General features: G+C 46.8%; 3 protein-coding genes across 3 annotated transcripts in view; 2 read left to right on the top strand and 1 right to left on the bottom strand.

Moving 5' to 3' along the window:
• The first annotated feature begins 401 nt into the window (after window positions 1-401).
• LOC144112833 (tyrosine--tRNA ligase, cytoplasmic-like) lies at window positions 402-3,013 on the top strand. Its single transcript, XM_077645644.1, has 2 exons — window positions 402-1,884; window positions 2,324-3,013. Exons 1-2 carry the CDS (start codon window positions 512-514, stop codon window positions 2,538-2,540), a joined length of 1,590 nt encoding a protein of 529 aa, XP_077501770.1. The 5' UTR covers window positions 402-511; the 3' UTR covers window positions 2,541-3,013.
• Window positions 3,014-12,412: 9,399 nt separating this feature from the next.
• LOC144112832 (zinc metalloproteinase-disintegrin-like protein F1) overlaps window positions 12,413-23,251 on the bottom strand; it is a 57,832-nt gene continuing 46,993 nt past the window's right edge. The window contains exon 20 of the mRNA XM_077645643.1: window positions 12,413-15,856. Coding sequence (XP_077501769.1) covers window positions 15,440-15,856 — 417 coding nt within the window. The 3' untranslated portion in view covers window positions 12,413-15,439. The remainder of the gene's footprint in view (window positions 15,857-23,251) is intronic.
• Window positions 17,821-22,101, top strand: LOC144115683 (uncharacterized). The gene is made up of 3 exons (XM_077650152.1): window positions 17,821-17,856; window positions 19,974-21,327; window positions 22,037-22,101. The coding sequence occupies exons 1-3, from the start codon at window positions 17,821-17,823 to the stop codon at window positions 22,099-22,101; spliced, it is 1,455 nt and encodes a 484-aa protein (XP_077506278.1).

Genomic DNA, 23,251 nt, shown 5'->3' with positions numbered 1-23,251 from the left:
CTACGAGCCCCATCCATGCAAGAACTAGCCTGAAAATCCGACTAGCCTGTTACCGCTGTTATTGCAGCGAACGAAAGTGCCGCGCTGGCAGACGACGTAGAAAAGCTCGACTACAGCGCCAGTAGTTCCCGCGTCCAACGCTCCAAGGGAGCAACAGCCACTTCAGCACCGATCGGAGCAGCGAAGCTGACCTGTTTTGGAAACAAATGTGCTAAAATTAGCGTTTATTTGATTGTTTTATTTGTTTTGCAAAACGTTTCCGAGACATTGTGCAGTAAAGTAAGTAGTTTATTATTTGGGTTAACTGCCATATAACACACCGTGAACTATTGCGCAGGGCGCCCTCAGGCGCCGCCCACGATCGGTGTTCACGTCAATGCCTTTCGAGTGTTGCGTCGGTTGCGTGGAACAGCTGCCACACGTGTCTACGTACCGTATGTTCGTTGTGCGGTTGTCGCATTAGTAGGTTAGATTTATTTCACCTCGCTCGTTTTGCACTTCACCGCCTACAATGGCAGAACACACCGTTGAAGCGAGTGGCGGGAGCGCAGCTGTTTCGGCAAAGGTGAACTTTGTTACAAGAAACCTCCAGGAAGTGCTCGGTGAAGCCCGAATGAATGAAATCATGAAGGAACGAGATCTGAAAATCTACTGGGGCACAGCCACAACCGGCAAGCCCCATGTGGCTTATTTCGTTCCTATGTCGAAGATTGCCGACTTCTTGAAAGCAGGATGCGAGGTAACCATTCTTTTCGCTGACTTGCATGCATACTTGGACAACATGAAAGCTCCTTGGGGCCTGCTAGAACTGCGTACTCAATACTATGAGCAAGTAATTAAGGCGATGCTGAAGTCGATCGGGGTGCCGTTGGAAAAGCTAAAGTTTGTGAAAGGCTCCACGTACCAGCTGAGTAAGGAGTTCTCAATGGACGTCTACCGGCTTGTGTCTTTGGTAACTGAGCACGACGCAAAGAAGGCTGGGGCCGAGGTGGTTAAGCAAGTCGAGCATCCCCTTCTGAGCAGTATGCTGTACCCATTGTTACAAGCCCTGGACGAAGAATATTTGCATGTCGATGCGCAGTTTGGGGGAGTTGACCAGCGCAAGATTTTCACTTTCGCCGAGAAGTATCTGCCTCAACTGGGCTATGAAAAGCGCATTCATTTCATGAATCCCATGGTGCCTGGCCTGTCGGGCGGCAAGATGAGCTCATCGGAGGAGGACTCAAAGATCGACTTGCTTGACTCGCCGACGGCTGTCAAAAAGAAGCTGAAGAAAGCCTTCTGCGAGCCGGGAAACCTGGAGGACAACGGCGTTCTTGCTTTTGTGAAGCATGTGCTGGTGCCTCTTCAGAAGGGCGCTGAGCTGGTCATCGAGCGTGATGAGGCACACGGCGGGAACATCACCTACTCGAGCTACGAAGAGCTAGAAGAGGACTTCAAGAATCTGAAGTTGCACCCGGGTGATTTGAAGGCCATGGTCGAGGTGCACTTGAACCGGCTTCTAGATCCGATCAGGGAAACATTCAGCGACCCGAAACTCCAGAAGCTGGCCGCTGATGCCTACCCTCCGCCAACGAAAGCTGTGTTTGATGAAGTGACTCCGCAGCGCCTCGATTTGAGGGTTGGACGGTTCATCGAAGTGAATGACCACCCGGACGCGGACACGTTGTATGTGTCTCGTGTGGACTTGGGTGAACCTGCTGGACCCCGCACTGTGGTCAGTGGCCTGCGGAACTTGGTACCAAAAGAGGCGCTTCTCAACCAGAATTTTGTTTTCCTGTGCAACTTGAAGCCATCAAAGATGCGAGGCGCGGAATCACAAGCCATGGTTCTCTGTGCTTCAGTCCAGGAGCCACGGCAGGTCGAGCCCCTCAAACCACCAAGGTGAGCAGAAGCATGCTTTTGGACGTGTTGCAGCAAGCTTAGTGTGCACTAGTGCTTTCTTTCCCTAATGACAGACATTGCTACTTAGCATTGCGGTGAAAATGTGTGTGCAACAAATATGTGTTATGCAATTAAATAAACTAGCAGTTTATTAATTGCACAACACCATGCTGTCCTCTGCATCTCCATCTCAGTGTTGTGTGCTCCTGTTACGAGTGCCTGTTACTGTATCAGAATGTACTTGCAGCAAGTTTATTTTGGCAGTGCGAGCAGTAAGCATAGCCAGATATTAACATGCATTCTCTCTAGATGCTATCACGAGTACTAAGTGGAATGCTGCCCCAGTGGTCACCGACGTTAGCCTCTAGTGGAATGGTAGCTCAGAGGAGTCCATTTTTAATGTGGCAATTTGAAGCAAATGTGTTCCTTCTGTTTGCAGCAACTGCACTCCAGGAGACCGAGTGTTTGTTGAAGGCTATGAGGATGCCAGCATTCAGCCAGATGGCCAGCTAAACCCCAAAAAGAAGATTTGGGAGAAGTTGCAGGTGGACATGAAGGTTTCTGCATCCCTGGTGGCCGAGTGGAGAGGCTGTGCATTCCTAGTGAATGGTCAACCTGTCACCTGTACTTCACTCAAGGGAGCACCCATCAAATAAGAGCCTTCACTTATAGGGCAACACCTTAACTTATGCATCCTACACTCAAGTTGATCTTACCCGAGTCCCATTACTCTGGGTAGCTTGAAAGCATCAGAATTGGTGGAATTTGGTTTCATTGGTCTTTGATTGGTCTGTGTTTATTGTGATAAGTAAATTCAGAGTCAAGTATAAGCCCTTTCACTGTTTGCGATGATTTCTTTGATCAAGGTCAGCAACAACGGCTATAATGTGAGAACTCCATCTGTTATGCGTTTGCACTGCACCTGGGAACTATACCAAAGGAGTAAACGCACATGCATGCATTGATATTTTGTACCTGTTACTTGTTAAGCAAGTAAGAATATTTTTGCAGGAATTTTGCATCAAATGTATGCTTTGTATGGGTATCTACACTGACAGATGCATTCATATATCTTGTAAAGGCTTGTATTTCTACTACTCCTGCAATAAAGTGGCGTGCTCCCAGGGAATATTGTCTTTACCTTGCTGACTTGCACAAGAAGTGATGCACGCCGACATGCCATTGTGCCTGTATTACACAATTTTTTTTTCTGTCCCCGTACAAGGCACATCAAATGGTGCTCTCGCAGGCAGAAGTCTTAAGCAGCTCATCTTGCCACGGGGGCTCTTGTCACACACAGGCCAGTAGCTAAAAAGGAAGGTACAGGGCAGTGCACCCCTCCTGCTGTCTATTGAATAGTGCAAAGATAGGCGATTCCTACCTCCAGGTTTTTATGCAAAGTATGTCTAGGCACTGACATAAAAGCATGGCATGATGAGTGGGTGTTGTGGATAGCGATAAAGATGTCAGAAAAGATTAACAAAGATGGTTCTGTCAAGTGACAAGGCGAGGCCTTGTCGCTTGGCTTGCAGAAATGCAGCCCAAGGGCTGCATTTTTGGGACATCTGTACTGTAGCATCACCAGTGTTTAGTTTTATACTTAAAAGCCCAATGTGCATGTCATCATCAAATATCATCATTTAGAACAAAAGTAGTGCAGGGTTTTTGGCTTATCTAGTGCGTGGCAGCATTCTAACTAGATATGAAGTTTCAGAATGGTTGTTGTACATGCCTTCTGACCAGTGGAAATGGAAAGCTAGTGGTTCTGGCTCTGCTACATTAAAAAAATTCACAAATTGTTATGCTACTAACTTAACACGGCCTATTACAGCAAAAAGTTGTTTACAGCAGGGATGTCTCCATGTTGTCCACATTCCCACCTTCATTGTTCACTGTGGTGTTTGTGGGTACGAGTAAGGCAGAAACGGCACGATTGTAATTATTGGCTTAGCTTTATGTTTGGCCATTATCAATAATCTTTATTATTGCAAGCTGTTCATTATAGGGTCGCAGGTTAAATAAGGTGTAGAGAACTTGGCACAGCCGGCATAAGGGGGTTTGTAATCGGCCTTGCTGCCACGCACTGCACAACTGATATTAAAGTGAAAGGTATTGGCGCTCCATGTTCTTTGCTGGGGTGGCATGGGTGTTGTGTACCTTGCTGTTACGAGGCAAGAGCCATATGGATTGGCAACATGCTGGTTAATTTTGTGTTGTTGACACGTAATTAGCAGAGGTACATCTCCTTTTTTCACATCGTCCATTTTCCAGTACTTCAAATGCATATACCTGCAAATTTACTGCGTCACCAAACTCAAGTTGGAATAAAATCTTGCACCCCTCATCTCATGCTGCAAAATAGCCAGACAATGTCTATCACTCCTCGCTTGGAAATTGTGTTATCACACCAGCCCAGCATGCTTCTGACTGCTTTAATAATCATAAAGCAGTTTTACTCAACATCTGCTCATACCATGCTTTCTTTCACCAGATAACCAGTGAATGGAATCATCTTCCTACTGGTGCAGTTCATCACGCTAATACAGCATATTTAAGGCATTCATTGTAAAAATTGACAATGCTGCAATGATCCACCCCTCATTTAATACCCCAACAGGGGCGTTCGGAGTATCGATAAATAAATAATTAAATAAATCACCTGCATGAAACGGGCTTCCTTGGCACCTTCATCACCAAGCCCTGAAGTGCTATGTTACTCTGCTGGCATGCAACGTAGACATGCCATTTCAGTAACGTTACGTTGCCGGGCTAGTTGGTTTTGCGTGTGAAAGTGGGCGTAGCTCGATGCTATGTGCTTCACTTTCAGAATAAACAGTTGGAAGCTGGCGCCTGTCCTTTGTCTCCTCGTCTTTTTGGCGTGTACTTGTAGCGCCATGTCTTTTAAAAAAAATAAACATACGCCATGTTTTTGCGCTTCATCTGGAGAACAATAATGTAGCGTGAAAGGGTTATAGCAAAACAAAAGCAGTTTGAAGTGATATTACAACAAAAGAATAACAGATGTGTGACTGCTGTGTCAAGCTCTGCATCGCAAAATATAGATGATTTTATAAAGCATAAATTTTCTGATTAGTTGATCTTGCTCGTTCCATTAATAGGGGATGTGGGAATCAAATCATGAAAATCTTGAAAAAAAAATGGATGTTAGAAAACACTAGATTTGGTATCTATACAGTCTCTTTAATTACGTCACAAAATATTTTCCCTGAAAAGAGCCCCAAACTGACTAAAAAAATGTTACCATAGGTAGCCAAAAACTGGCTGAGATATCTGTGAAAGTGCCAGGAGTTTCTTGATTCGACTTCCCTGCTTGCAGAAACCACAGCATGGCAATGGCTTCACAGATTTTCATGCGGTTTGTTGCATTGTGTTTCTCGATAAATTCTTTATGCAGTGAAGCTAGTATATGATTGGTTCGCTAAATGGCAAGTGAGTATTATCGAAAAATCAGCCATCTTGCAAATTACTAGGAAACATAACGTATCGGACTTTTCATACACACTAAACAATATCCCGCTTCCCGCAGTTACACAGCACAAATACCTAGGTTTAATTTTATTATCTGATCTTAAATGGGACTCGCACGTGAACTGCATTATGTCATCTGCACTGAAACGACTTTTCTTTCTCAAGAGGTGCCATCAGACATTAAATTACTTTCCTATAATACTTTTGTGAGACCTGTACTTGAATATAGCCTAGTTTTTTTTTTTTTGCAAGCCTCAAAGTTTTGGCCCCTATAAAAGAGTTCCGACATTCTACGTTACTTATACTTTCCTTTTGAGGGATTTGATAGGCCACTTCTGGGAACTTAAGAGTCTGCTAAATGCATTCCATAGCATTGTTTTTTGCTAATCTACTGCTTTTTACCTTCTGCTGAAATTAACATGTAATAAGAAGTGGAGAGATAAATTCCCTTCGATAGACACGCTCCAAATGTAGAGAGATCACAGGTAGTGTTCATGAAGCAGTCTTGGTGAGGAGGGACCACGAGTACCCAAGGACTCAATGCCTGCTAGTGCCAGCTGTCCTCTGAACAAGGGAGGCATAATAATGATATGTACACGGAAAAGCTGCGTAAAGGATTAGCTGATAGATGCCCCCAAGCTTCCTCTGCTGTGGTAAGGTCTTGAGCCTTCTGGAAGCAATTGGTGGTAGAGGAATGCCACATCTTCAAGTCAGGATCTCCTGCACTAAATCTGCGACAGTTTCGTTAGTACCTACCATTGCCTTTTTGCTGTAAATGGACACATAAAGCCCCTAGTCAAAATTTGTTGAAAATGCCAAGAAATTGTGCTGGCGCAAAATGGGTGCTTATGAATGCTGAAGTTATGAAATAGAAATGCCGAGAAGTACCGGCTGAATTTTGTAAAAATCAAGTGCTGAAAGTTTAACCACTCCTATAGTTACCATTCACCCTGCTGGCTAAGGAGGCAAGTCATTCTGCTGCTAAGTGCAGCATTACAGGCTTTATGGCCACAGTTGCCAGATTTACTTTCAGGCGATGCATAAGTGACATAAGTATCGATTACGATATCAACGAATAATTTCAAGTTGAGAGAAATTAGATTTTAGCCAAAACAAAGTGTGTTACACACCGTATTTACTCGTGTAATTTGTGCACCCTAATTTATTACCTGGGTTCCTAAAAAGAATGCATATTTTATGCTCCCTGCTGCGTCAGACCACCAGCATGCACACGGGTTCGCGCAGGGCAGTGCGGCTGTGAAAGGCGCGATTGGTGAGAGGTCAACTGCGTGCAGTTTACCCAGCTTGCTTGCGCTGGCAGTCACTTTCCTGGGCGTACAGTTGCAAGAGCAAACTTCCGGTAACCTCCAGCTTGTGCCGAATTCTGAAACTACCTAACAGTTTGCTGCTAGTTGGCAGAGCCGCACGCGAGGGTGTCGTTCCATTGCTTTTTATCTCCATTTTCTTTGGACTGCTGGCTTTGAGACTGTATCGTTGCGCGTGTATTGCTCTGAGCTGCGCACATGCAGTCATGCCATCAGACAGGGAACTACATAACATGCGACAGAGTGGGAAGGGGTGCGAGTCTTATGTTTGGAATCGTTTTTTTTTTTTTTAGCCAGTGAGGAGAGTTGGGGGGTCAATGTATAGGTGGAAATATATAGTACATATTGTGCGCAATGAGCTTTGTAGAGCTTTTTCTGACATGTTCACAAAATTTTTGCGTAATTTGCACACCCCCTTTTTAAAGCCGTAACAAGAAAAAAGTGCACAAATTATGTGAGTAAATGCGGTATATAAAGTACTTACATCATTAACTAGTAATCCATACCCAGTAAACAGTAAGCACCTAAAGCTGTGACAAACAACAGGGATTGAAGAAATAAGATACATAAACACGAAGCAATACCAGCAGTTTTATGATAAATTTGTAGCAACAGCCAGCCATTATGTGGCAGTCACTGAGGCTGAATTTAATGTACAGGCATGTGCAAATGAGGAGAGACCACACAAATGATAGAGTGTTTTTTTTGTCGAAAAAGCAGTGCCTGACGGAAATGCACAGGCAAGCAGGCTAGCATATTAGGGAGGGCTTACCGCGCATATATCAACAACATGCACCCACTGCCAGATAGCCCTAACAAGCAGTTTTGCCTCAGTTCACGTGGTCTATACTTTTGCGCATGCCTGCACATCTGTGAAATGTACAGAAATGTCATTCAGACTGCAGCAGTGTACGTACAATGCAAGGCAAAAGCCACTCAGAGAATGAGAGCCATGGACAAGCAGGAAATAAAATGTTGCATTTTCCGATATTCTCCCGCATCAATATGTCTACAAAGAAGCAGAGACCAGTCAGACTACACAAAGTTCATAAATAAACGGTTTATTATGTACATATGTATACGTCTATATATATATATTTATATATATACTTAATTATTTATATATGCTTGTTCACAGAAGCAACCTTTGCTCAACACAGTAAATACATATGTACAGGGAAAAAATAAAACTGTGACATTCACACTTTGAAACTGCACTAGTGGTAGTCCTGCACAAGAAATGTACAGCTTGTCTATATTGCACACGGGCATGGGTGTAAACTTCAGTTATCTCACAAGACTGAAAGTCATTGTGTGCTCTAACCTACTACAGCATTCTATTGTAACAACTGCCACATGCACTAGAAATGCGTGGCCTGCACATGCCAGTCAGAAACAATGGCTGAGGAAAAGCCCTTTGAAGGAAACACATGCCTCCTGTTCACGCGCAGAGAAACAAGAAATGAATAGATGTAAAATGTCTATAAATAGGCACTTACAAAAACAAACATGCACAGCTAGGAGTTGTGGCAGGAGGATCACGGATGTAGAACCCAGAAGCTTGTTCTCATTTTGCTTCGCCATTGCCAATGAACACAGTGCCACTCTTATGTGCGCTTCATTATGACTTGTCTTTGTATCACACACAAAGAAACTTGTGCCAATCCAGCATCGACGACTGCTCTTTTTCCCAGTCACAGCAATCTCTAATACTGGTTGCAAAATGAAGTCTGCCAAGTTGTCCTCTACAGAAATTAATGTTGCAATGTGGACTCGTACATGCTGTAACTTGAAGAACAAAAAAGTGTCGCAACACTATGTTCACTTCATGGCACACGGCACAATATGGCCAACTTTGTAACTCTATTTCACATATTGCATAACCAAACATGGCTCACACATGCCGCACCCAAAAACCTTGTCTTGTTCTGGCTCGCTTTAGGATTACAACTGCAGGTTACTGCATTATTACAAAGCCACTCTATGGTGAATGGTAAGGCTCCTGTACAGATAGCTTTGCTGTCCTGTATTTCAAGGATTGGAAATTCTAAGAACCTACATGCTTCTTCATTTATTAAAACATACAACCACTGGATATCAAAAAAGCCAAGAACGCAGACAGAAGTTGCACTACCTATCACCTGACCAATGTCTACCATGCGAGAGCAATGAGAGCAATAGTAGACTCACCTTGAATGAACAAATGAAATGTCAAAGCTAGCACAGCAGCATTCATTCAAAGGCATTATGGTGCAAGACTACTTGTACAGCTTTTCAAGCCTTGCAAACTGTCATACGATTATAAAGGTTGAAAGCACACTACATCAAAACAGCATGCAATGAGCTTTGTACCATGGCAGAACATTAAGTAGGAGTGCATCCTCAAAACAGCCAAGCAGCACTACACTCAACGCAGAAATCTGCCCACAACAGATCCCTGCTCAACACTGGATGCAAAACAACCAACTTCAACTTATACCAGCGTAAGGGGAAGGTCATGCTCCACAAATGCAGGGCCATAAATACAGCAAGCCAAGGGCACAGCCCATTATGCACCGAGTATTGGTGTTCTTCTCCACCCTGCCCTGGAAACTGCAAACACCAGCATACCGCTTGCCACATATGTACAAGGACTCCCACCGGGAAATGTTTTTGGGTGCCCCAGAGACTTCACAAGACTTCCTGCATGTCAGAACAAGTCCCCATGAGCACACTGGCATGCACATCAGCAAGGCACAGTTCTTGTGGCTACTGACTACAGCATTGTATCTAAAGAAGACACGACAAATGTACAGCTGTCAGGCACGTGCACTCCATGATGTTAAAGCCCATGTACGTGACAGATGTTCCCACCTAGGGTTTTCACTCGTGTCAAGAGGCACGAGTGAAACGGGTTGCAAATTGTTTTCTTGTTAAAGCAAACAAATTTAGAATGTATGCATGCATGCTTGAATATACCTGCAACCTTAAAAAGTATGTCAGAAGAACTGCTTGCTACCTTTTAGGAAACCTGCCAATGCACCTAGTACACAAAGTACACACTAGCCTTTCCGGCCATCTGTCGGGCATTGTCAGACAGTGGAAAAGTGTGCATCCGGTCAGCGGCCGGGCATTGCTTGACGCATTTTATGTAGTGAAAAGAGCCCCCCCATCTCATGGGGACAGCTGTAGCCTGCAGATTAGCATTTCTTTTTTTTCTCCCGATAGATGGGTGCAATGTACCAATGCAGAAATATATCTTATCAGGTGATTTTGGAGGCCCTGAAATAGTATGAAAACAATGCGACGTGGCTTGCATCCCACTGCTCGTCTTTTCCGGACAGCTGTCAAATGATTTTGCTGAAAGCGAAGATGACTTCAATGCTGATGAAAACTATGTGCGTCCTTTGATAATAAAATTAGCAGTGATCAACTGGACCACACAGAAGAAATGCGATAGCATGTTTCTTTCATTTATCAATCTATTCCAGTTCCCGATTCTATTCCCATTCAGAGTTCATAGTCGTTCACTCTCCAATCTATTCCAATTCAGACTACGCAACTACACAAGATATATCGCACTGTCAGATCGTAGAGAGTCCTCATGCCATTATCGGCACAGTGGCACAGCAGTTAAGCAATGTGTTACCGTACTGGCAGGTGACTGCTTCAAACACAGCCACCAGCGGCACCTGCAAGAACACAGGTTGCCCTTCCCGAGCAATGTGAGATGCGATAGCTCCGGCAAGCTTCATTTTTGCGCTGGTAGTTCTTCGGGAGGCTGTATGGTTTGCAGGTAGACCTACTGTTGTCCGAGTCACTTTCTGCTTAGTCATTTTCATTTTTGCAGAGTCATCCTTCATCCCTCCTCTCTCCTACAAGTGGAGAGGAGGAGGAGGAGGAGGAGGAGGAGGAGGAGAGGGGGTCAGATGGAAACAGTCACATCTCCCTAAACACCACCTAGCAGGTGGAGGCTTTACACAGATGCCGCCGGACAGTTTTCACCTTCATGGCACTCCTAATGTTCTCGCATTAAAAAGTTGATGTCAAGAGTAACTTCAGACAGTGAAACTGAGGAATGCAGCAGTGAAACCTGCAGCGATGATGATATACCGAAGAACGGTCCTAGAAATACCACACATCGAAGAAGTTCCGTAGAAGACATAGCAAAGCAGAAAAAATGCTGTAGATAACTATTTACAACCAAATTACCCTTTCCTTATGAGGGGCAAGGCCCAAAGGAATGCTGACTGGACCACTAGTTGGTGGGGAAACTACACCTGACAGGAAAGGGTTAATGCCCTTTGAGGACTGTGAGCACAAGGTACCTGGTGAGCAGTACCTAGTCCATGAAGAGCAGACCGGTGACTGAGTAACACATTTGCTTGCAGTTTATGTTATGCCCAAACAGATTTAACTCCCATCAAATGAACAACTTCAATAGCAGCTCTTCCAGGGTTGAAATAGACATAGTTCAAAACAAGGATGGTGATAAATTTCAAGACAAATTATCAGATTTTATTGCTAAGCATTAACGATAAGTGTACTCAAAAGTAAACAACATATCCAACAATTTTCCCTCTCTGAGCACTGGATGTGCATCATGCTTGTCTTTGCTTGCTATGTTTGATTACATCGGTAAGGTTGTGGCAGCTGTTTTTGTTAATAAAATAAGGCCTTGTAAAAAGCACGTAGTATAAAAGTGATGCAACCCAAGAAATTGTGAGCACCTAAAATTTTTGGGCACGTATGAGCTTTACCTGCTGTTATCAACATAATTTTGGACGACATACTTCAGCGGTGTAGCACTGCAATAGCGAAGCGACACTCCACGAGACAAAAGAGCACTCATAGAAAGTGACATAGCAATTTCCCGCTCAATTGGGGTATTAAACACCTATCACTCACAATAACACTTCGTGGCCTTACTAGCAAAGCTCAAAGGACGAATGCCAGAATCCAGTGCTGTGTAGATGTCGAACCAATCGCTTGTGCATACAAGTTCACTGAACACCCAAGGCACTCACTGTGCTGGTCATCGCAATGCCAAATGTTACTGTCACAGTAAACGATCCATTGTTCATTCTAGCTGCAGCTGCAGCTGACCCAGCATTAGAAACCAATCATGGAGCTATTTGCAAAAATTTTTGTGATTGCCCACTGCTGTATACTGTGTCACAAGTGGTGAAAGAATGCAACAGCGGAATGAACACAGCAAAAGATACAGCCTCAGTATAGTAAAAGGTCATTAAAAAATTTGGCCCCCATTATTTCAGACATCCTGATAACTCAACTGCTGGCTTGGTCCCGGCCAACCCCCACGTAAGTCTGTGGCATTAGACGCTCATTAATTCGTGTGCTACAGGTCTTGCACAGGTTGATTCGAGAAGGCTCCCAAAGGGAAGCCACGCCCAGGTATGACCGGTGCAGGCACAGCAAAAGATCATCGAAACAGCCCTACTCAAAACCTGAATTCCATGCTGCAGAGTCGCTCGTGCACTTCTGACGTGTGCGTGATGGCCGGTGTGATAACAAACAGGCGGCCCTGTGTCAGAGAACAGTCTGACCGCTTAGTTTCGGTTTCGTTTTTCCAAGCTTTGCATTGCACAGCAGCGACGGTGGATCGACTAGCCAGCATAAGCCAGCCATGCTAGCCCCGCAGAGCACCATTTCGAACGCTGATTGGTACATCGCTCATGTTTTCTATTCCCCCCCCCCCCCCGCCCATTTTTTTTTTTTTGCTGTTTCGTCGCCGCTAAGCAATTGCCTTCATTTTCATACTCGTGGTTCTGTACTTCCAGTGCGCCAAAACTGCGTGCTCTTCATGTGCCGTTCGCATTTGTGTGGTGAAGCCTCCTCACCCATGACAGTACCATTTATGATTGGTGTGATGCGGTAGCAGCGGGGCTTTACCACGTCACACCATGAAGGTTGCAGGAGGCGCTCACGATTCTGAAGGAGCTCTGCTTTGTTGGTCCCGAAAGTATGCACGCAATAAAGCACTGATGGAAACGTGAAAAACAGTCATTGCCGCGCTGTTCTCATCCCAGATTCAGGCACTTGTTGCCCAGCCTTTCGCCAAATAAATTTACCTTGAGGCAAGCAGTTCTTGACAGCTTTTTCGGGGTCACTAGATAGTTTGAACATTTTCCCCTGTCCCTTGAAGTTTGAAAATTAAGGAGTTTATACTGTACTTGTAATGACTTAAAGCAGTGTAGGAACATAAACAAGGATTAGGTGTGCATGTGTGTGTATGTGTGTTTGTGCTTGGAAGTGTGCCAATGTTGTAGTTCTTGCAAGTTGGTCAAACTGAGCACACATGCATACTTCAAAACAGTGTGGAAAGTTTGTATGACCGTACTACAGTAGAACCATGCTGTTACATTTTTCATGAGACCACGAAAAAGAACTGTACCAGCCGGGTAATACAGCAGTTGAATACAGTGCGTGAAGAGATAATGCAGCATTGTCTGCCTTTTTCTTTCTTTTTTTTTAATATTGTAAGCGCAACATGCTTTTTTCGAATTTGCAAGGCTTTGCGACTCTCTTCATCGAGAGCACCTTAAATGCCCCATAATGGCTCTGTTTGCCTGAACAGCTGCCGGTGAAAGGGTGGCAGCATCAAGGAGGGAGTGTGCACAGAGCGGTCCATATTGCGACATACATTTGCTCCTACACTGTTTTCTCAGCGGCCACACATGACCCTTGTCTATTGGAATTTAGAAATTTAGTCCTTTAAGCTGCAGGCTACAAGAAAAAAGTGGATGATAAAACGAAAGCCTTGGAGCCAACCCGTCAACCGCGTCTTGTACAATGCTGTCCGAGTGACATAGCTTTGTTTTTGTGCTTTCAGTTATTTGCATGCATATCGCAGCAGCAATGAGACTGCACCAACTGCTGAAACAAAATTCATGCTGCCCATAAGCGTGCATGCGGCAGCATGGCTGCGGTGTGCCGCTGGAGTGTGGAGTTCCATTTTGGAGCTGCTGTGCCATCACTGTAGCGTGTGTGCTAAACATTTGATGCCAAAATGCCAGCATGGAGTAAAGCACCTGAGCGAGGCTACATTTGCAGCATTTCATGTGGGAACACTACTGAAATTGAGATGCGGCGGCCGAGTTTGTATCACACGAGTTTCTATGGGGGCTATAGTAGGACTGACTCACTGCAACAAGATTGTACAAGTTCCAGAAAAGAACTAACCGACTACAATTACAATTACTCCATCTGAAATGCAACTTTTTTCAGTGGTCAATTACAGCCCCGAAAAAAGTAACTGAACAATTACAAGAAAGTAATCGATTACTACTACGTGAGTTTCCTTCGAACTTTTATTAGCATGAGGGAAATATATTTGTAGAATAAGCTAGTGCAGCTACCTTGATCGGTTGTCTATTGCAATTCATACACTGTAAATTTTTAACCAGCACTTTTTTTCCAAATTTTCACCGGTATTTTTTCCATGCTTCCTTGTGACTGTGACAACATCAGCAGCGACACTGACGGCTCTCTCTGTGTATGCACTGGAGGAAAGGGTGAGTTATAACTTAAAAAGACCTTGTGTACCAGCTTGTATTTACGCAAGGCTTCACGCTTCGTTGCTAACGCACTCCGCGGGGAAAAGGCTCAAGCTCACTAAACCTGACATTCCGTTGTGCCATCATGAAGAAATGCAAACCACAGAACACAGGGTTAGTCAAATGCAGGCCGCTCAGGCTTGCATGTCCCGACATTATTGCGCACATAGCTTTTACGCAACCTGACCATTGTCTCTCTATCGCGAAGGAATATTCGGCACTAGAACTAGTGTTTGCCAGCATGTTCCGGTTCTCAAAGTCATACTGGTGGTTACGACTCGTTTTTCGAACAGAAGGTAACTTTTACAAATAACTGATTCTTTGAAGAAGAAAAAATAAATAAATAAAAAATTGAATTACTGCGAATGTTACTCCTTGAAAAAAATAATAAACGCATTACAAGAAATCAATTACTTGTAATGCCGTACGCACAACTCTGACTACAGCGTAGCAGCTGGGAAAATGCAGCATTCAATAACATAACAGCAGGATTCTATTGTATAACTTTGCCTTATAACAAAACAAGATTCACAATGAAATGCAGGGCTCACTGCTTCCCGAAAAAGTATACAATGGTTGAAAAGTGGTGAAATGAAATTTAGCAATTAAAAAATGCAGCATAAAGGCCAAGTTCTGCAGCTGGGCACAAGCCCTTTTTGCACAAGCCTTTTTTGTCCAGTTCGATTGCCTAAACTTGAGACATGGCATCTCCAAGCCTAAACAATGAATTGCCCATGTGCCAGAGCATAGGTGGAATTCACTGCCTTTTATTCTGACTCAGTTGCCACATGTATTGTGTCAGCTTGGTATATGCAGATGGCTGCATTTAACTAATTCCTGCAGGCTCCTGTTTGTAAAGCAGTGTCAGCCAAAATAAAGATATACTATTAAAAACTAATCATGGCAGCCAAATCCAGTCCTTAGTCTTTCAGTAATGCCACAAGCTGTGCAAACATGAAATCTTCATGATCACATGACTCCTGCTTGGACTATGAGACGCAGTGAGGATTTATGATGAGTTCAACAGCCAATGCGCAACAATGTCACAACCTGCGGTGCTCGACATGCAGAGGTGTACAGTTCTCCTATGCCTTGCACCTCAGATGTGGCCACGGCAGAGTTAAATCCAGGCCAAGCAACCACATGCCAAGTGCAGTGTACAATGCCAGTGTGCTATGAGGATGCTCATGAAAGTGTTGTTGTGTAAGACCGCTGCCCTGGTGTAGGCTGTACTCTCCCGTGATGTGGCTGGGAAGACTCTGTGGCATTCCTTTCAAACTTCTGCGCCAGCGCGGCTACCCCTCCTACAGTGGAGCGCGAGTTGACTGGTGTGGGTCGGGAGTTGACTGGTGTGGGTTGTGAGCTGGCAGGTGTGGGTCGTGCAGGCAACGGCCTATTCACAACACGGTTCTGCGCACTGTTTGGCTCATCATGCACAAAGGCTAGTGGGGTGCCTGCAAACTCTAGACTTGTGGCACAGTCATCGTACAGAGGCCCGTCAGGGGGTGCAGGTGGCCGTGGCGGGGGTGGATGTGCTGGCCGAGGACCGTTGCTGCGCTGGCTTGCCGAGCGTGCTACTCGCGGGCGCCCACGCATGCTCCCCTGCACAGAAGTCACACAGCCAGAACACAATTGGTGAACTGAAGACAAGCATTAAAAGAAAGCACTATGCCAGCACAAAGAAGGTAGTTTTTACTCCCAAGAGGACCTTACGGTGACTGACCCGAATAAAGAGCTAAGCAAGTATGCACAAATGCAGATAAGGTTATCGTGCCATATCAATTACAAAGCTCATGATCTTACAGCAACCAGGCTGCTACTAATGACTGAGAACTATAAATTGTAGGGCCATATACTATGCACTGCAAAGCACACACAATTAATGTATAAATAGGGTTCTGTGCTTCTTAATTTTTCTTTGAAGTGAATATGGAAGGCGTTTTTGGAAAAATTTGTATTTTTTCACAACTTTCATCTGCTGTGCATCAAAATTAGGAGTTTTCCAGATCTTTGATGGCACTGATCTTGAAGCACATAGACAAGTGTTTGCATTTATGAGCAATGAGTGAACATAGAAAGACAACTACAGTAACACCTGGATCATTTGAACTCTCTTAATTTGAAATCCCATAATTTCGAATATAAATTTGACCGGATAATTCGAAGCGGCGGCCTGCATCAAACAGGTTGATTCGAAGATCTTGGGTGCTATGTGGGAATGCCTGATCCCAATTTCCCCACAAATTGGTGAAATGCTGGCCTATCGGAGCTGCAAGGCGGCGCCGCAGAATGTTGCAGCTGCTCGACAGGCCAATATTGATGCAAAGCCCCAGTACTCCTAGCACAAAAACCAGCCTATGGTATGGTCTGTGGATTGCTGAAGCGTGCGTCTGCAGAGGAAACAATGTACTACACTATAATGCAACCGTGGATATCAGTTTCAAAGTAACACGCTCTTGGTGCTTCGTCCCGGCACGGCAAGACTGAAAACAGCTATGTGCACGCTCCTTGCTCCTCTCCAGCCTGTCAGTGATCAAGGCAGTGTCTAGTGGAGGTGCTGACATCGAAACATCTCCTAACCCTAGTAGCGTCAGAGAGCGTCCGCGTACCGCCGCACATCAGTCGACCTTCAGAAAAATGAGCATTCGAAATTGGGGTGGGGTGGGGGGGGGGGGTCGACCTATATGCGGAGCCGACCTATTGTGGGGTCTAAGATAGTCTTGGACGAGCAGAGGGCTGTACCCTCATGCTGATGCCCATTCCTGGCAGGAAGCAAGGGGCTCCATGCGTTGAAAAAAGTTAATTCGTAAGCAGATTGGTTCCGATGAAGAAAATTCAAATTGCATGCCGTTTACTTGGCTTGTTTTATTAACGGTTGCTTCCTCAGACAAGTAGTAGGTTGCACGAAATCAAGCTTCCGATTAGAGTCACTGGATAAGTTTTTAGAGTATTAGATCCTCCTCTCCTCGCCAGTGGATTCAGAAGCTTCATGGCTTCCCCTGCCTGATGTTCTTGGCATTGCATATATCAGTGTTTCCCTGCGTATCTGCCGCCGCAACTCATTACAATTGACAAATTAAACTTCGGCGCAGTTGTCATAGCTGTCTTCGGAAATATTTTGAATGGATACTCTAATAAACCAAGAAATAATTTTCGTACCAGTTGACGCAGTACCTTGTGCATGCACGCGGGTTCTAGAGGAAAGCCCAGAGGCTTTGGCAGCCCGCTGCTCTATGGAAACCGCCTTCAAATACTGGTGCTGGCTGTTTAGGCAGCACTGGGCTGTGGCAGCCATGTTTGATCCAAGTCTGGTGGCACGGGCAAAAGGAATGTGGTATTCTGCAAACTTATCCAGTGACTTCACTTCCGATAATAACCGGGGCATGCATCGTGCCGGAATCCGAAACTACAGGACCGTTTGCAGTTCGGTTTGCCGCCAGTCAGCCGGGCTGCACGCGAGTGTGGAAGGCAGAGGAGAGTGCTGTTTTTTCACTCGTGGTCTCCACTAGCTTCAGACTGCTATCCTTATAATTGCTTGAAGCAACAAAACAAAGTGTGGCGGCGGAATGAGGCGGGCAAGGGAATGGGTGCTCCAAATAAAGGTACGCATTGACCTATATTTGGAGTCAATTTTTTTTCCTTGCCCAGCAAGGATAATGAGTTTGGGGGTCGACTTTAAGCAGCAATATATGGTAACTGCAAAGTTCATCTAATATAGGTAGTGCGTTCCCGCAGCAGAATTTTCTGCTTGGGTCCCATTTTTTGGTGTACTTGGTTAACTTGAAAACCTGGTTAATTCAAATATTTTTCGCGGTCCCGATGATTTTGAATTCACGAGGTATCAGAGTATGATTATCAGGTTGATAGGTCTTTGCACTACCAGCTGTATCATCTATTTTGTGCTTATCTGAATAAATACGCACACATTCTACAGTATTGTGGCCCATGACCACAGTTCAATGTTGTCATGTGAAAGCAAAATACATCAAATTTTTTTGGGGCTATTACTACTGGCGAGCACTGCACATGGTGCACAACACGAAAGGGCCAGTCAGTTACAAGCTAAGTCTTACAAGCTAAGTCCTTCTGCTGTGTTCGGAGTCCACAATTTCCTTTTCAGCATGCACCTCATAAACTTAAAACGTAACTAACTGTGCAGTCTCAGCAGTGAAGCCTGTGAGTGGGTCTGAGGAACGATGTCCATGCCCTGTGTGAAACTATTCTCTAGCTCCATCGCTGCACATGCCATACATGCCTCTTGTAGGGTTCGGCGCGCTGTCGCATCTTTTTGTACATGTGTTGCGAATATTCCGCGAGAGGGCAGTGACCTAGGCTGCGCATCCGGTTTTGTTTTATTTTGTTTTGCTTTGGTGAACGCCGTTAGAAGGGGACTCGTGCCTTTTTGGTTAGTCTCCCCATTCGTCCTTGCGGTTTCCTTCGCCGCTCCGGACGGCGGGGCTATCTGCCGGCCTCGACCTTGGACCCCTGGCTCCTTGGCGGATTGCGAGACCACCTAGGGAGCAACTCGTGGGTAAGGGAAAACGCTGACATCAGTTCTGAGCTTTCCTATTCGTCAAAACTGATGAGCCGCAGTTAGCAGTTTATTTTTACGTGTGGAAAGGGGCGCGGGCATCTTCGGGGTGTACCCGCGAAGGGAGCCGCACCCGTGTGCTTTGGTCTCTAGCGACTCCTAGCTGGCAGGCGCTCGGTCTGGCCGAGTGCGGAGGGAGTGACCGTTGAGAGCTGGTGCAAGGCGCGCCAGTTTGACTGTTGGGACGCAGTGTCCCTCGCCTCTGTGCAGGCGGTCGGCTAGGCCGGCCGCGGATAGCTGTGGCCGTATACTGACTTATTTGTACCCAGCTGTAAATAGCCTGAATAAAAGTTCGTTTCTCACTAAATTGCTTCGCCTGCAAGTCATATCATCGAGAAGCCTTCAAGCAGTGCATCCAGTTTCTGGAAATCACCGGACCAACACCATCGGCAAACCTTTACTGGCGCAGTCGACAGTACTGGTGCTCTGCAGAGGCCCCGAGGAACGGACGAAGACATCCACGGAGAGAACGACGAAGTTCGGCATCCAAGGCGAGATACCGAAAGGACGACAGGCTACGGGGGTACGAAGGTGCGAACCGCATCGGGCGTGAAACGCCGAAGACAAGGCCTTCAACAGACACAGAGTGGTATCCCTGAGCAACGGCGGCAGTTGGAAGATTCAAGCGGACATGGCCTTCAGCGGACAGAAAACGGCATCCCCGAGTAAAGGCAGCAGCTAGCGGCTTCAGTCGGCACCTGGTCCGAGGTCGCCGCCATCCCTGCCCGAAAAGAGGACCCTGAGCGCAGCTCCGAGTGAGTTCCCTGGTTCCTTCGTTTTCTTAGCGGTCACTGTTTGACTAAGGCTTGCGTAGTTGATGATAACCCGATTTGATCATCTTAACCCCGACAAGGCATCTATGATTGACAGCGGTAGTGACAGTGGTGACAGGGGGGACGGTGGAGACAGGGGCAGCAACGAGGCGTCGGGGTCACGGCATGGCCAAAACATTGAGAAAGAGTTGGAATTGTATAAAAAAAAATAAGAGCCATAGAGCTCGAGATGCAAATCATGCGTGCTCGAAGCCAGAATGCGGCGCTTTCCGAGGACGAGCGGTTGAGACAGTATGCTAAGCTACTCGCCGGCGCGTTCCCCAAATTGCCGGCAGACGGTGAAGTACCCGTCTAGTTTGAGTCAGTGGAATGCTCGCTCGTGGCTTACAACGTGCCGAAGGAACATTGGGCGCAGCTTGTGTTCCCGGTGCTGGCTGAGCGGGTAGCCTACTTATCGACACGGTTCACCGCAGAGCAGCACAGGGACTATGACGAGTTGAAGGCGGTGGTCCTAGACGTGTTGAAACTTTCAGCCGCAGAGTATCAAAGGCGGTTTTCTGGGGCCACCAAGCGCCGCGAAGAAACCTGGAAGGCTTTTGTCACACGCGTCCAGAGTTACTTAAATTTTTATTTAAAGTCACGATGCGTGTCGTCTTTTGACGGATTATTGAAGCTACTGGTTGCCGACCAGCTCAAGGTGGGGCTATCAGAAGAAGCACATAAATATGTCAAGCTGCGCGAGGGTGAGAAATGGCTGAATGCGGATGAGATAGCTGCACTGCTACAGACATACGAGGAAGCCGCCGGGAAGGGAAGCGCTCAGAGGAAAGCCGACAGCTTTAAAGGTTTTGACACGCCCCCAACACCGAGAACTGAAGCCACACCCACGCGGAAGCATGGAGCAGAGCGAGGAGACAGAATAGTCGCAGTCAGGCCAGGAGGAGAAAAGAAAAAGGTATCGCGGTCGGGTGGCTGTTTCCGATGCGGAAACTGGAGACATGTCGCGAACTGCCCATTTGATCGTGAGAACCCAGCTGATAGACGAGAGAATTTACCGCGCGATGATAGGCTAACGGCACGCGTGTCCACCCATGCCTTGCAATCCACGCGTCCAGCGCTCAGGGACATTAAAATCTGCTCTAGGGAAGCGGTTATTGGCGCTATTGTGGACACCGGTGCAGATATCACCGTAGTGCGCGAAAGCCTTGTACCTGAGGAGTTCGTATCCCCACATGGGACGATCGATCTCGTCTCCGCTTTCGGAGAGAAGGTAGAGGCAAAACTGGCAGTAGTTCCATTGGCGCTGTGTCGTGGCGCTCCCCTGATCGAAAATGTGGACGATGCGACACCGGTGTTGTGTACGCTCACCGACAAGCTCACACAAGCCGACTGTCTAATTTCCGCAGACGCATGGAAACAGCTGCACGACTCGGGCAAGACTGACAGTGAGAGTCTCGTGCAGGCGGTGGGAACTCTGTCGCCGCCAGCTGAAGACAGACCAGATAGATCAGGGCCAGACGTATGCACCGAGCCCGTCCTGGCGTTCGCAGACGAAACCCTGCCCCAGCAGACAGTTGACAGTAATGAGGTCGAGCCATCACAGGCGGGCGGCACGGCTGAGCTTAGCGGGGCACAGAAGTTTCGCGCGGAGCAGCATGAGGATGAGACTCTGCGTCAGGCCTGGCAGAACGCCAAGCAAGGAAAGGCGGGCATGTCTATCGTAGACGGAGTTTTGTATCATAAAGACCAGGTGCTAGGCCAAGGGGTACAGCAGTTAGTACTGCCAAGATTACGGCGCGAGGCCGCACTCAGCCTAGCACACGAGTCCTATTGTGGGGGACAGCTGGGCTTTCGCAAGACTAAAGCTCGCCTAAAGTACAGTTTCTACTGGCCGGGCATGGAGTCGGATATTCGCAAACACTGTGACAGCTGCCATAGCTGTCAAGTGCGTTCAGACCACCGGCGAACCGATAGGGTACCGATAACGCCTCTCACTCGCCCGAAGTTTCCCTTTCAGAAAGTGAACGCGGATATCATAGGTCCGATTGAGCCATCATCTGGCCGAGGACATCGGTACGCGCTTTGCATAATAGATCTGTACACGCATTGGCCAGAAGTAGTTTGCCTAAGGTCTCTGTCCGCCAGGGCAACCTGCGACGCGCTGCTTTCGGTGTTTAGCCGGACTGGGGTTCCCGAGGTGGTGTGTTCGGACTGCGGCACCAATTTCACAGCCACACTTACGAAGGAGTTCCTCGAAAGACTCGGCTGTACCCCGCGCTTTTCTGCTCCCAATCATCCGGAGAGCAATGGGGCGGTGGAGAGGTGGAACAGAGTCTTTAAGACCATGCTCTCACACGTAACTGAAAATGAACCGAAAGACTGGGACAAGTTCATTCCCTTTCTTCTTTGGGCCTATAGGGCGGTGCCACACGACACCACTGGCGTGTCACCCTTCCGAATGCTTTACGGCCGAGACCCAGTAGGACCACTCGGTATCCTGAAGCAAAGCTGGGCAGGAGACATTGAGGTACCCGGGGAGCTAGCGAGTGCTCCCGCTGAGTATTTGAAAAATTTGAAAGCACAGCTCGAGATCGCGGCCGACATTGCGAAGCTAACGACTAGAAAACAGCAAGAGGCGTACTCGTCGCACTACAACAAGCACGCAATGGTAAAAACCTTTCGCGAAGGTGAGGCGGTCCTCGTCTTTGATGACAAGAGGCCAGAGAAAATGTACCCGAAGTGGCTAGGGCCGGCGGCGGTGACAAAAAGGTACCGCGAGCACTCGTACTATGTGCAGATGAGTGACGGTCACCGCATGCTAGTACATGCAAATAAGCTACGCCCTTACGTCGGGAAGGTAGGTTCGGCGAGCGTCATATTTGATGACGACTGCGATTTTGGAGAAATCGAATATACCCCGCACGCAAGCAACGTCCCGAAGGACTGGGTAATGCCTACGCCGGATAAAACAAGCCACTTAGACAGGGATGCAGCAGAGCTGGTGCACGCCACGTTCGAGCAGCACCAGGCATTATTTGCGAACGAACCGTCGATCGCGCGCGTGGGCAAGCACAGCATAAAGCTCGCGGAGGGGGCAACTCCAAGGCGAGGCCACCCTTATAGGATCCCAGAGGCTTTAAAAGACGAAGTAACGAGGCAAATTGATGAGCTCCTTGCACAAGGCCTCATCTACCCCTGTAAAAGCTCTTTTGCACACCTGATCGTGTGCGTTCCCAAAAAAGGCGGGTCGGTACGTCTTTGCATAGACTACCAAGCGCTGAACGCGGTGACCGAGATGGACGCATTTCCTGTGGTTTGCCCCCAGGAGCTGATCATGCGAGTCGGAGCCGCGAGGTTCATAACACTTCTGGACCTCAGGCGTGGCTATTGGCAGCTGCCACTCACTCAGGATTCTCAGCTTCCGACAGCGTTCATCTCGCACCTAGGTCAATTTGCCTGGCGGGTGATGCCTTTCGGTCTTAAGAACACAGCGGCAACCTTCCAAAGGAACATGAACCAGTTGCTAGCCGGGCAAGAAGAATACGCTTGCGCCTATCTAGACGATATCGCCGTATTCAGCCAATCTCTAGAAGCGCATATCCATCATTTAAAGCGGGTGTTTTGCACTCTGGA

The sequence above is a fragment of the Amblyomma americanum genome, chromosome 1 (assembly GCF_052857255.1).
Source record: "Amblyomma americanum isolate KBUSLIRL-KWMA chromosome 1, ASM5285725v1, whole genome shotgun sequence".
NCBI classification, from domain to species: domain Eukaryota; kingdom Metazoa; phylum Arthropoda; class Arachnida; order Ixodida; family Ixodidae; genus Amblyomma; species Amblyomma americanum.
Note: the sequence above shows the minus strand (reverse complement) of the source record. Positions and strands in the feature narration are given on the sequence as shown.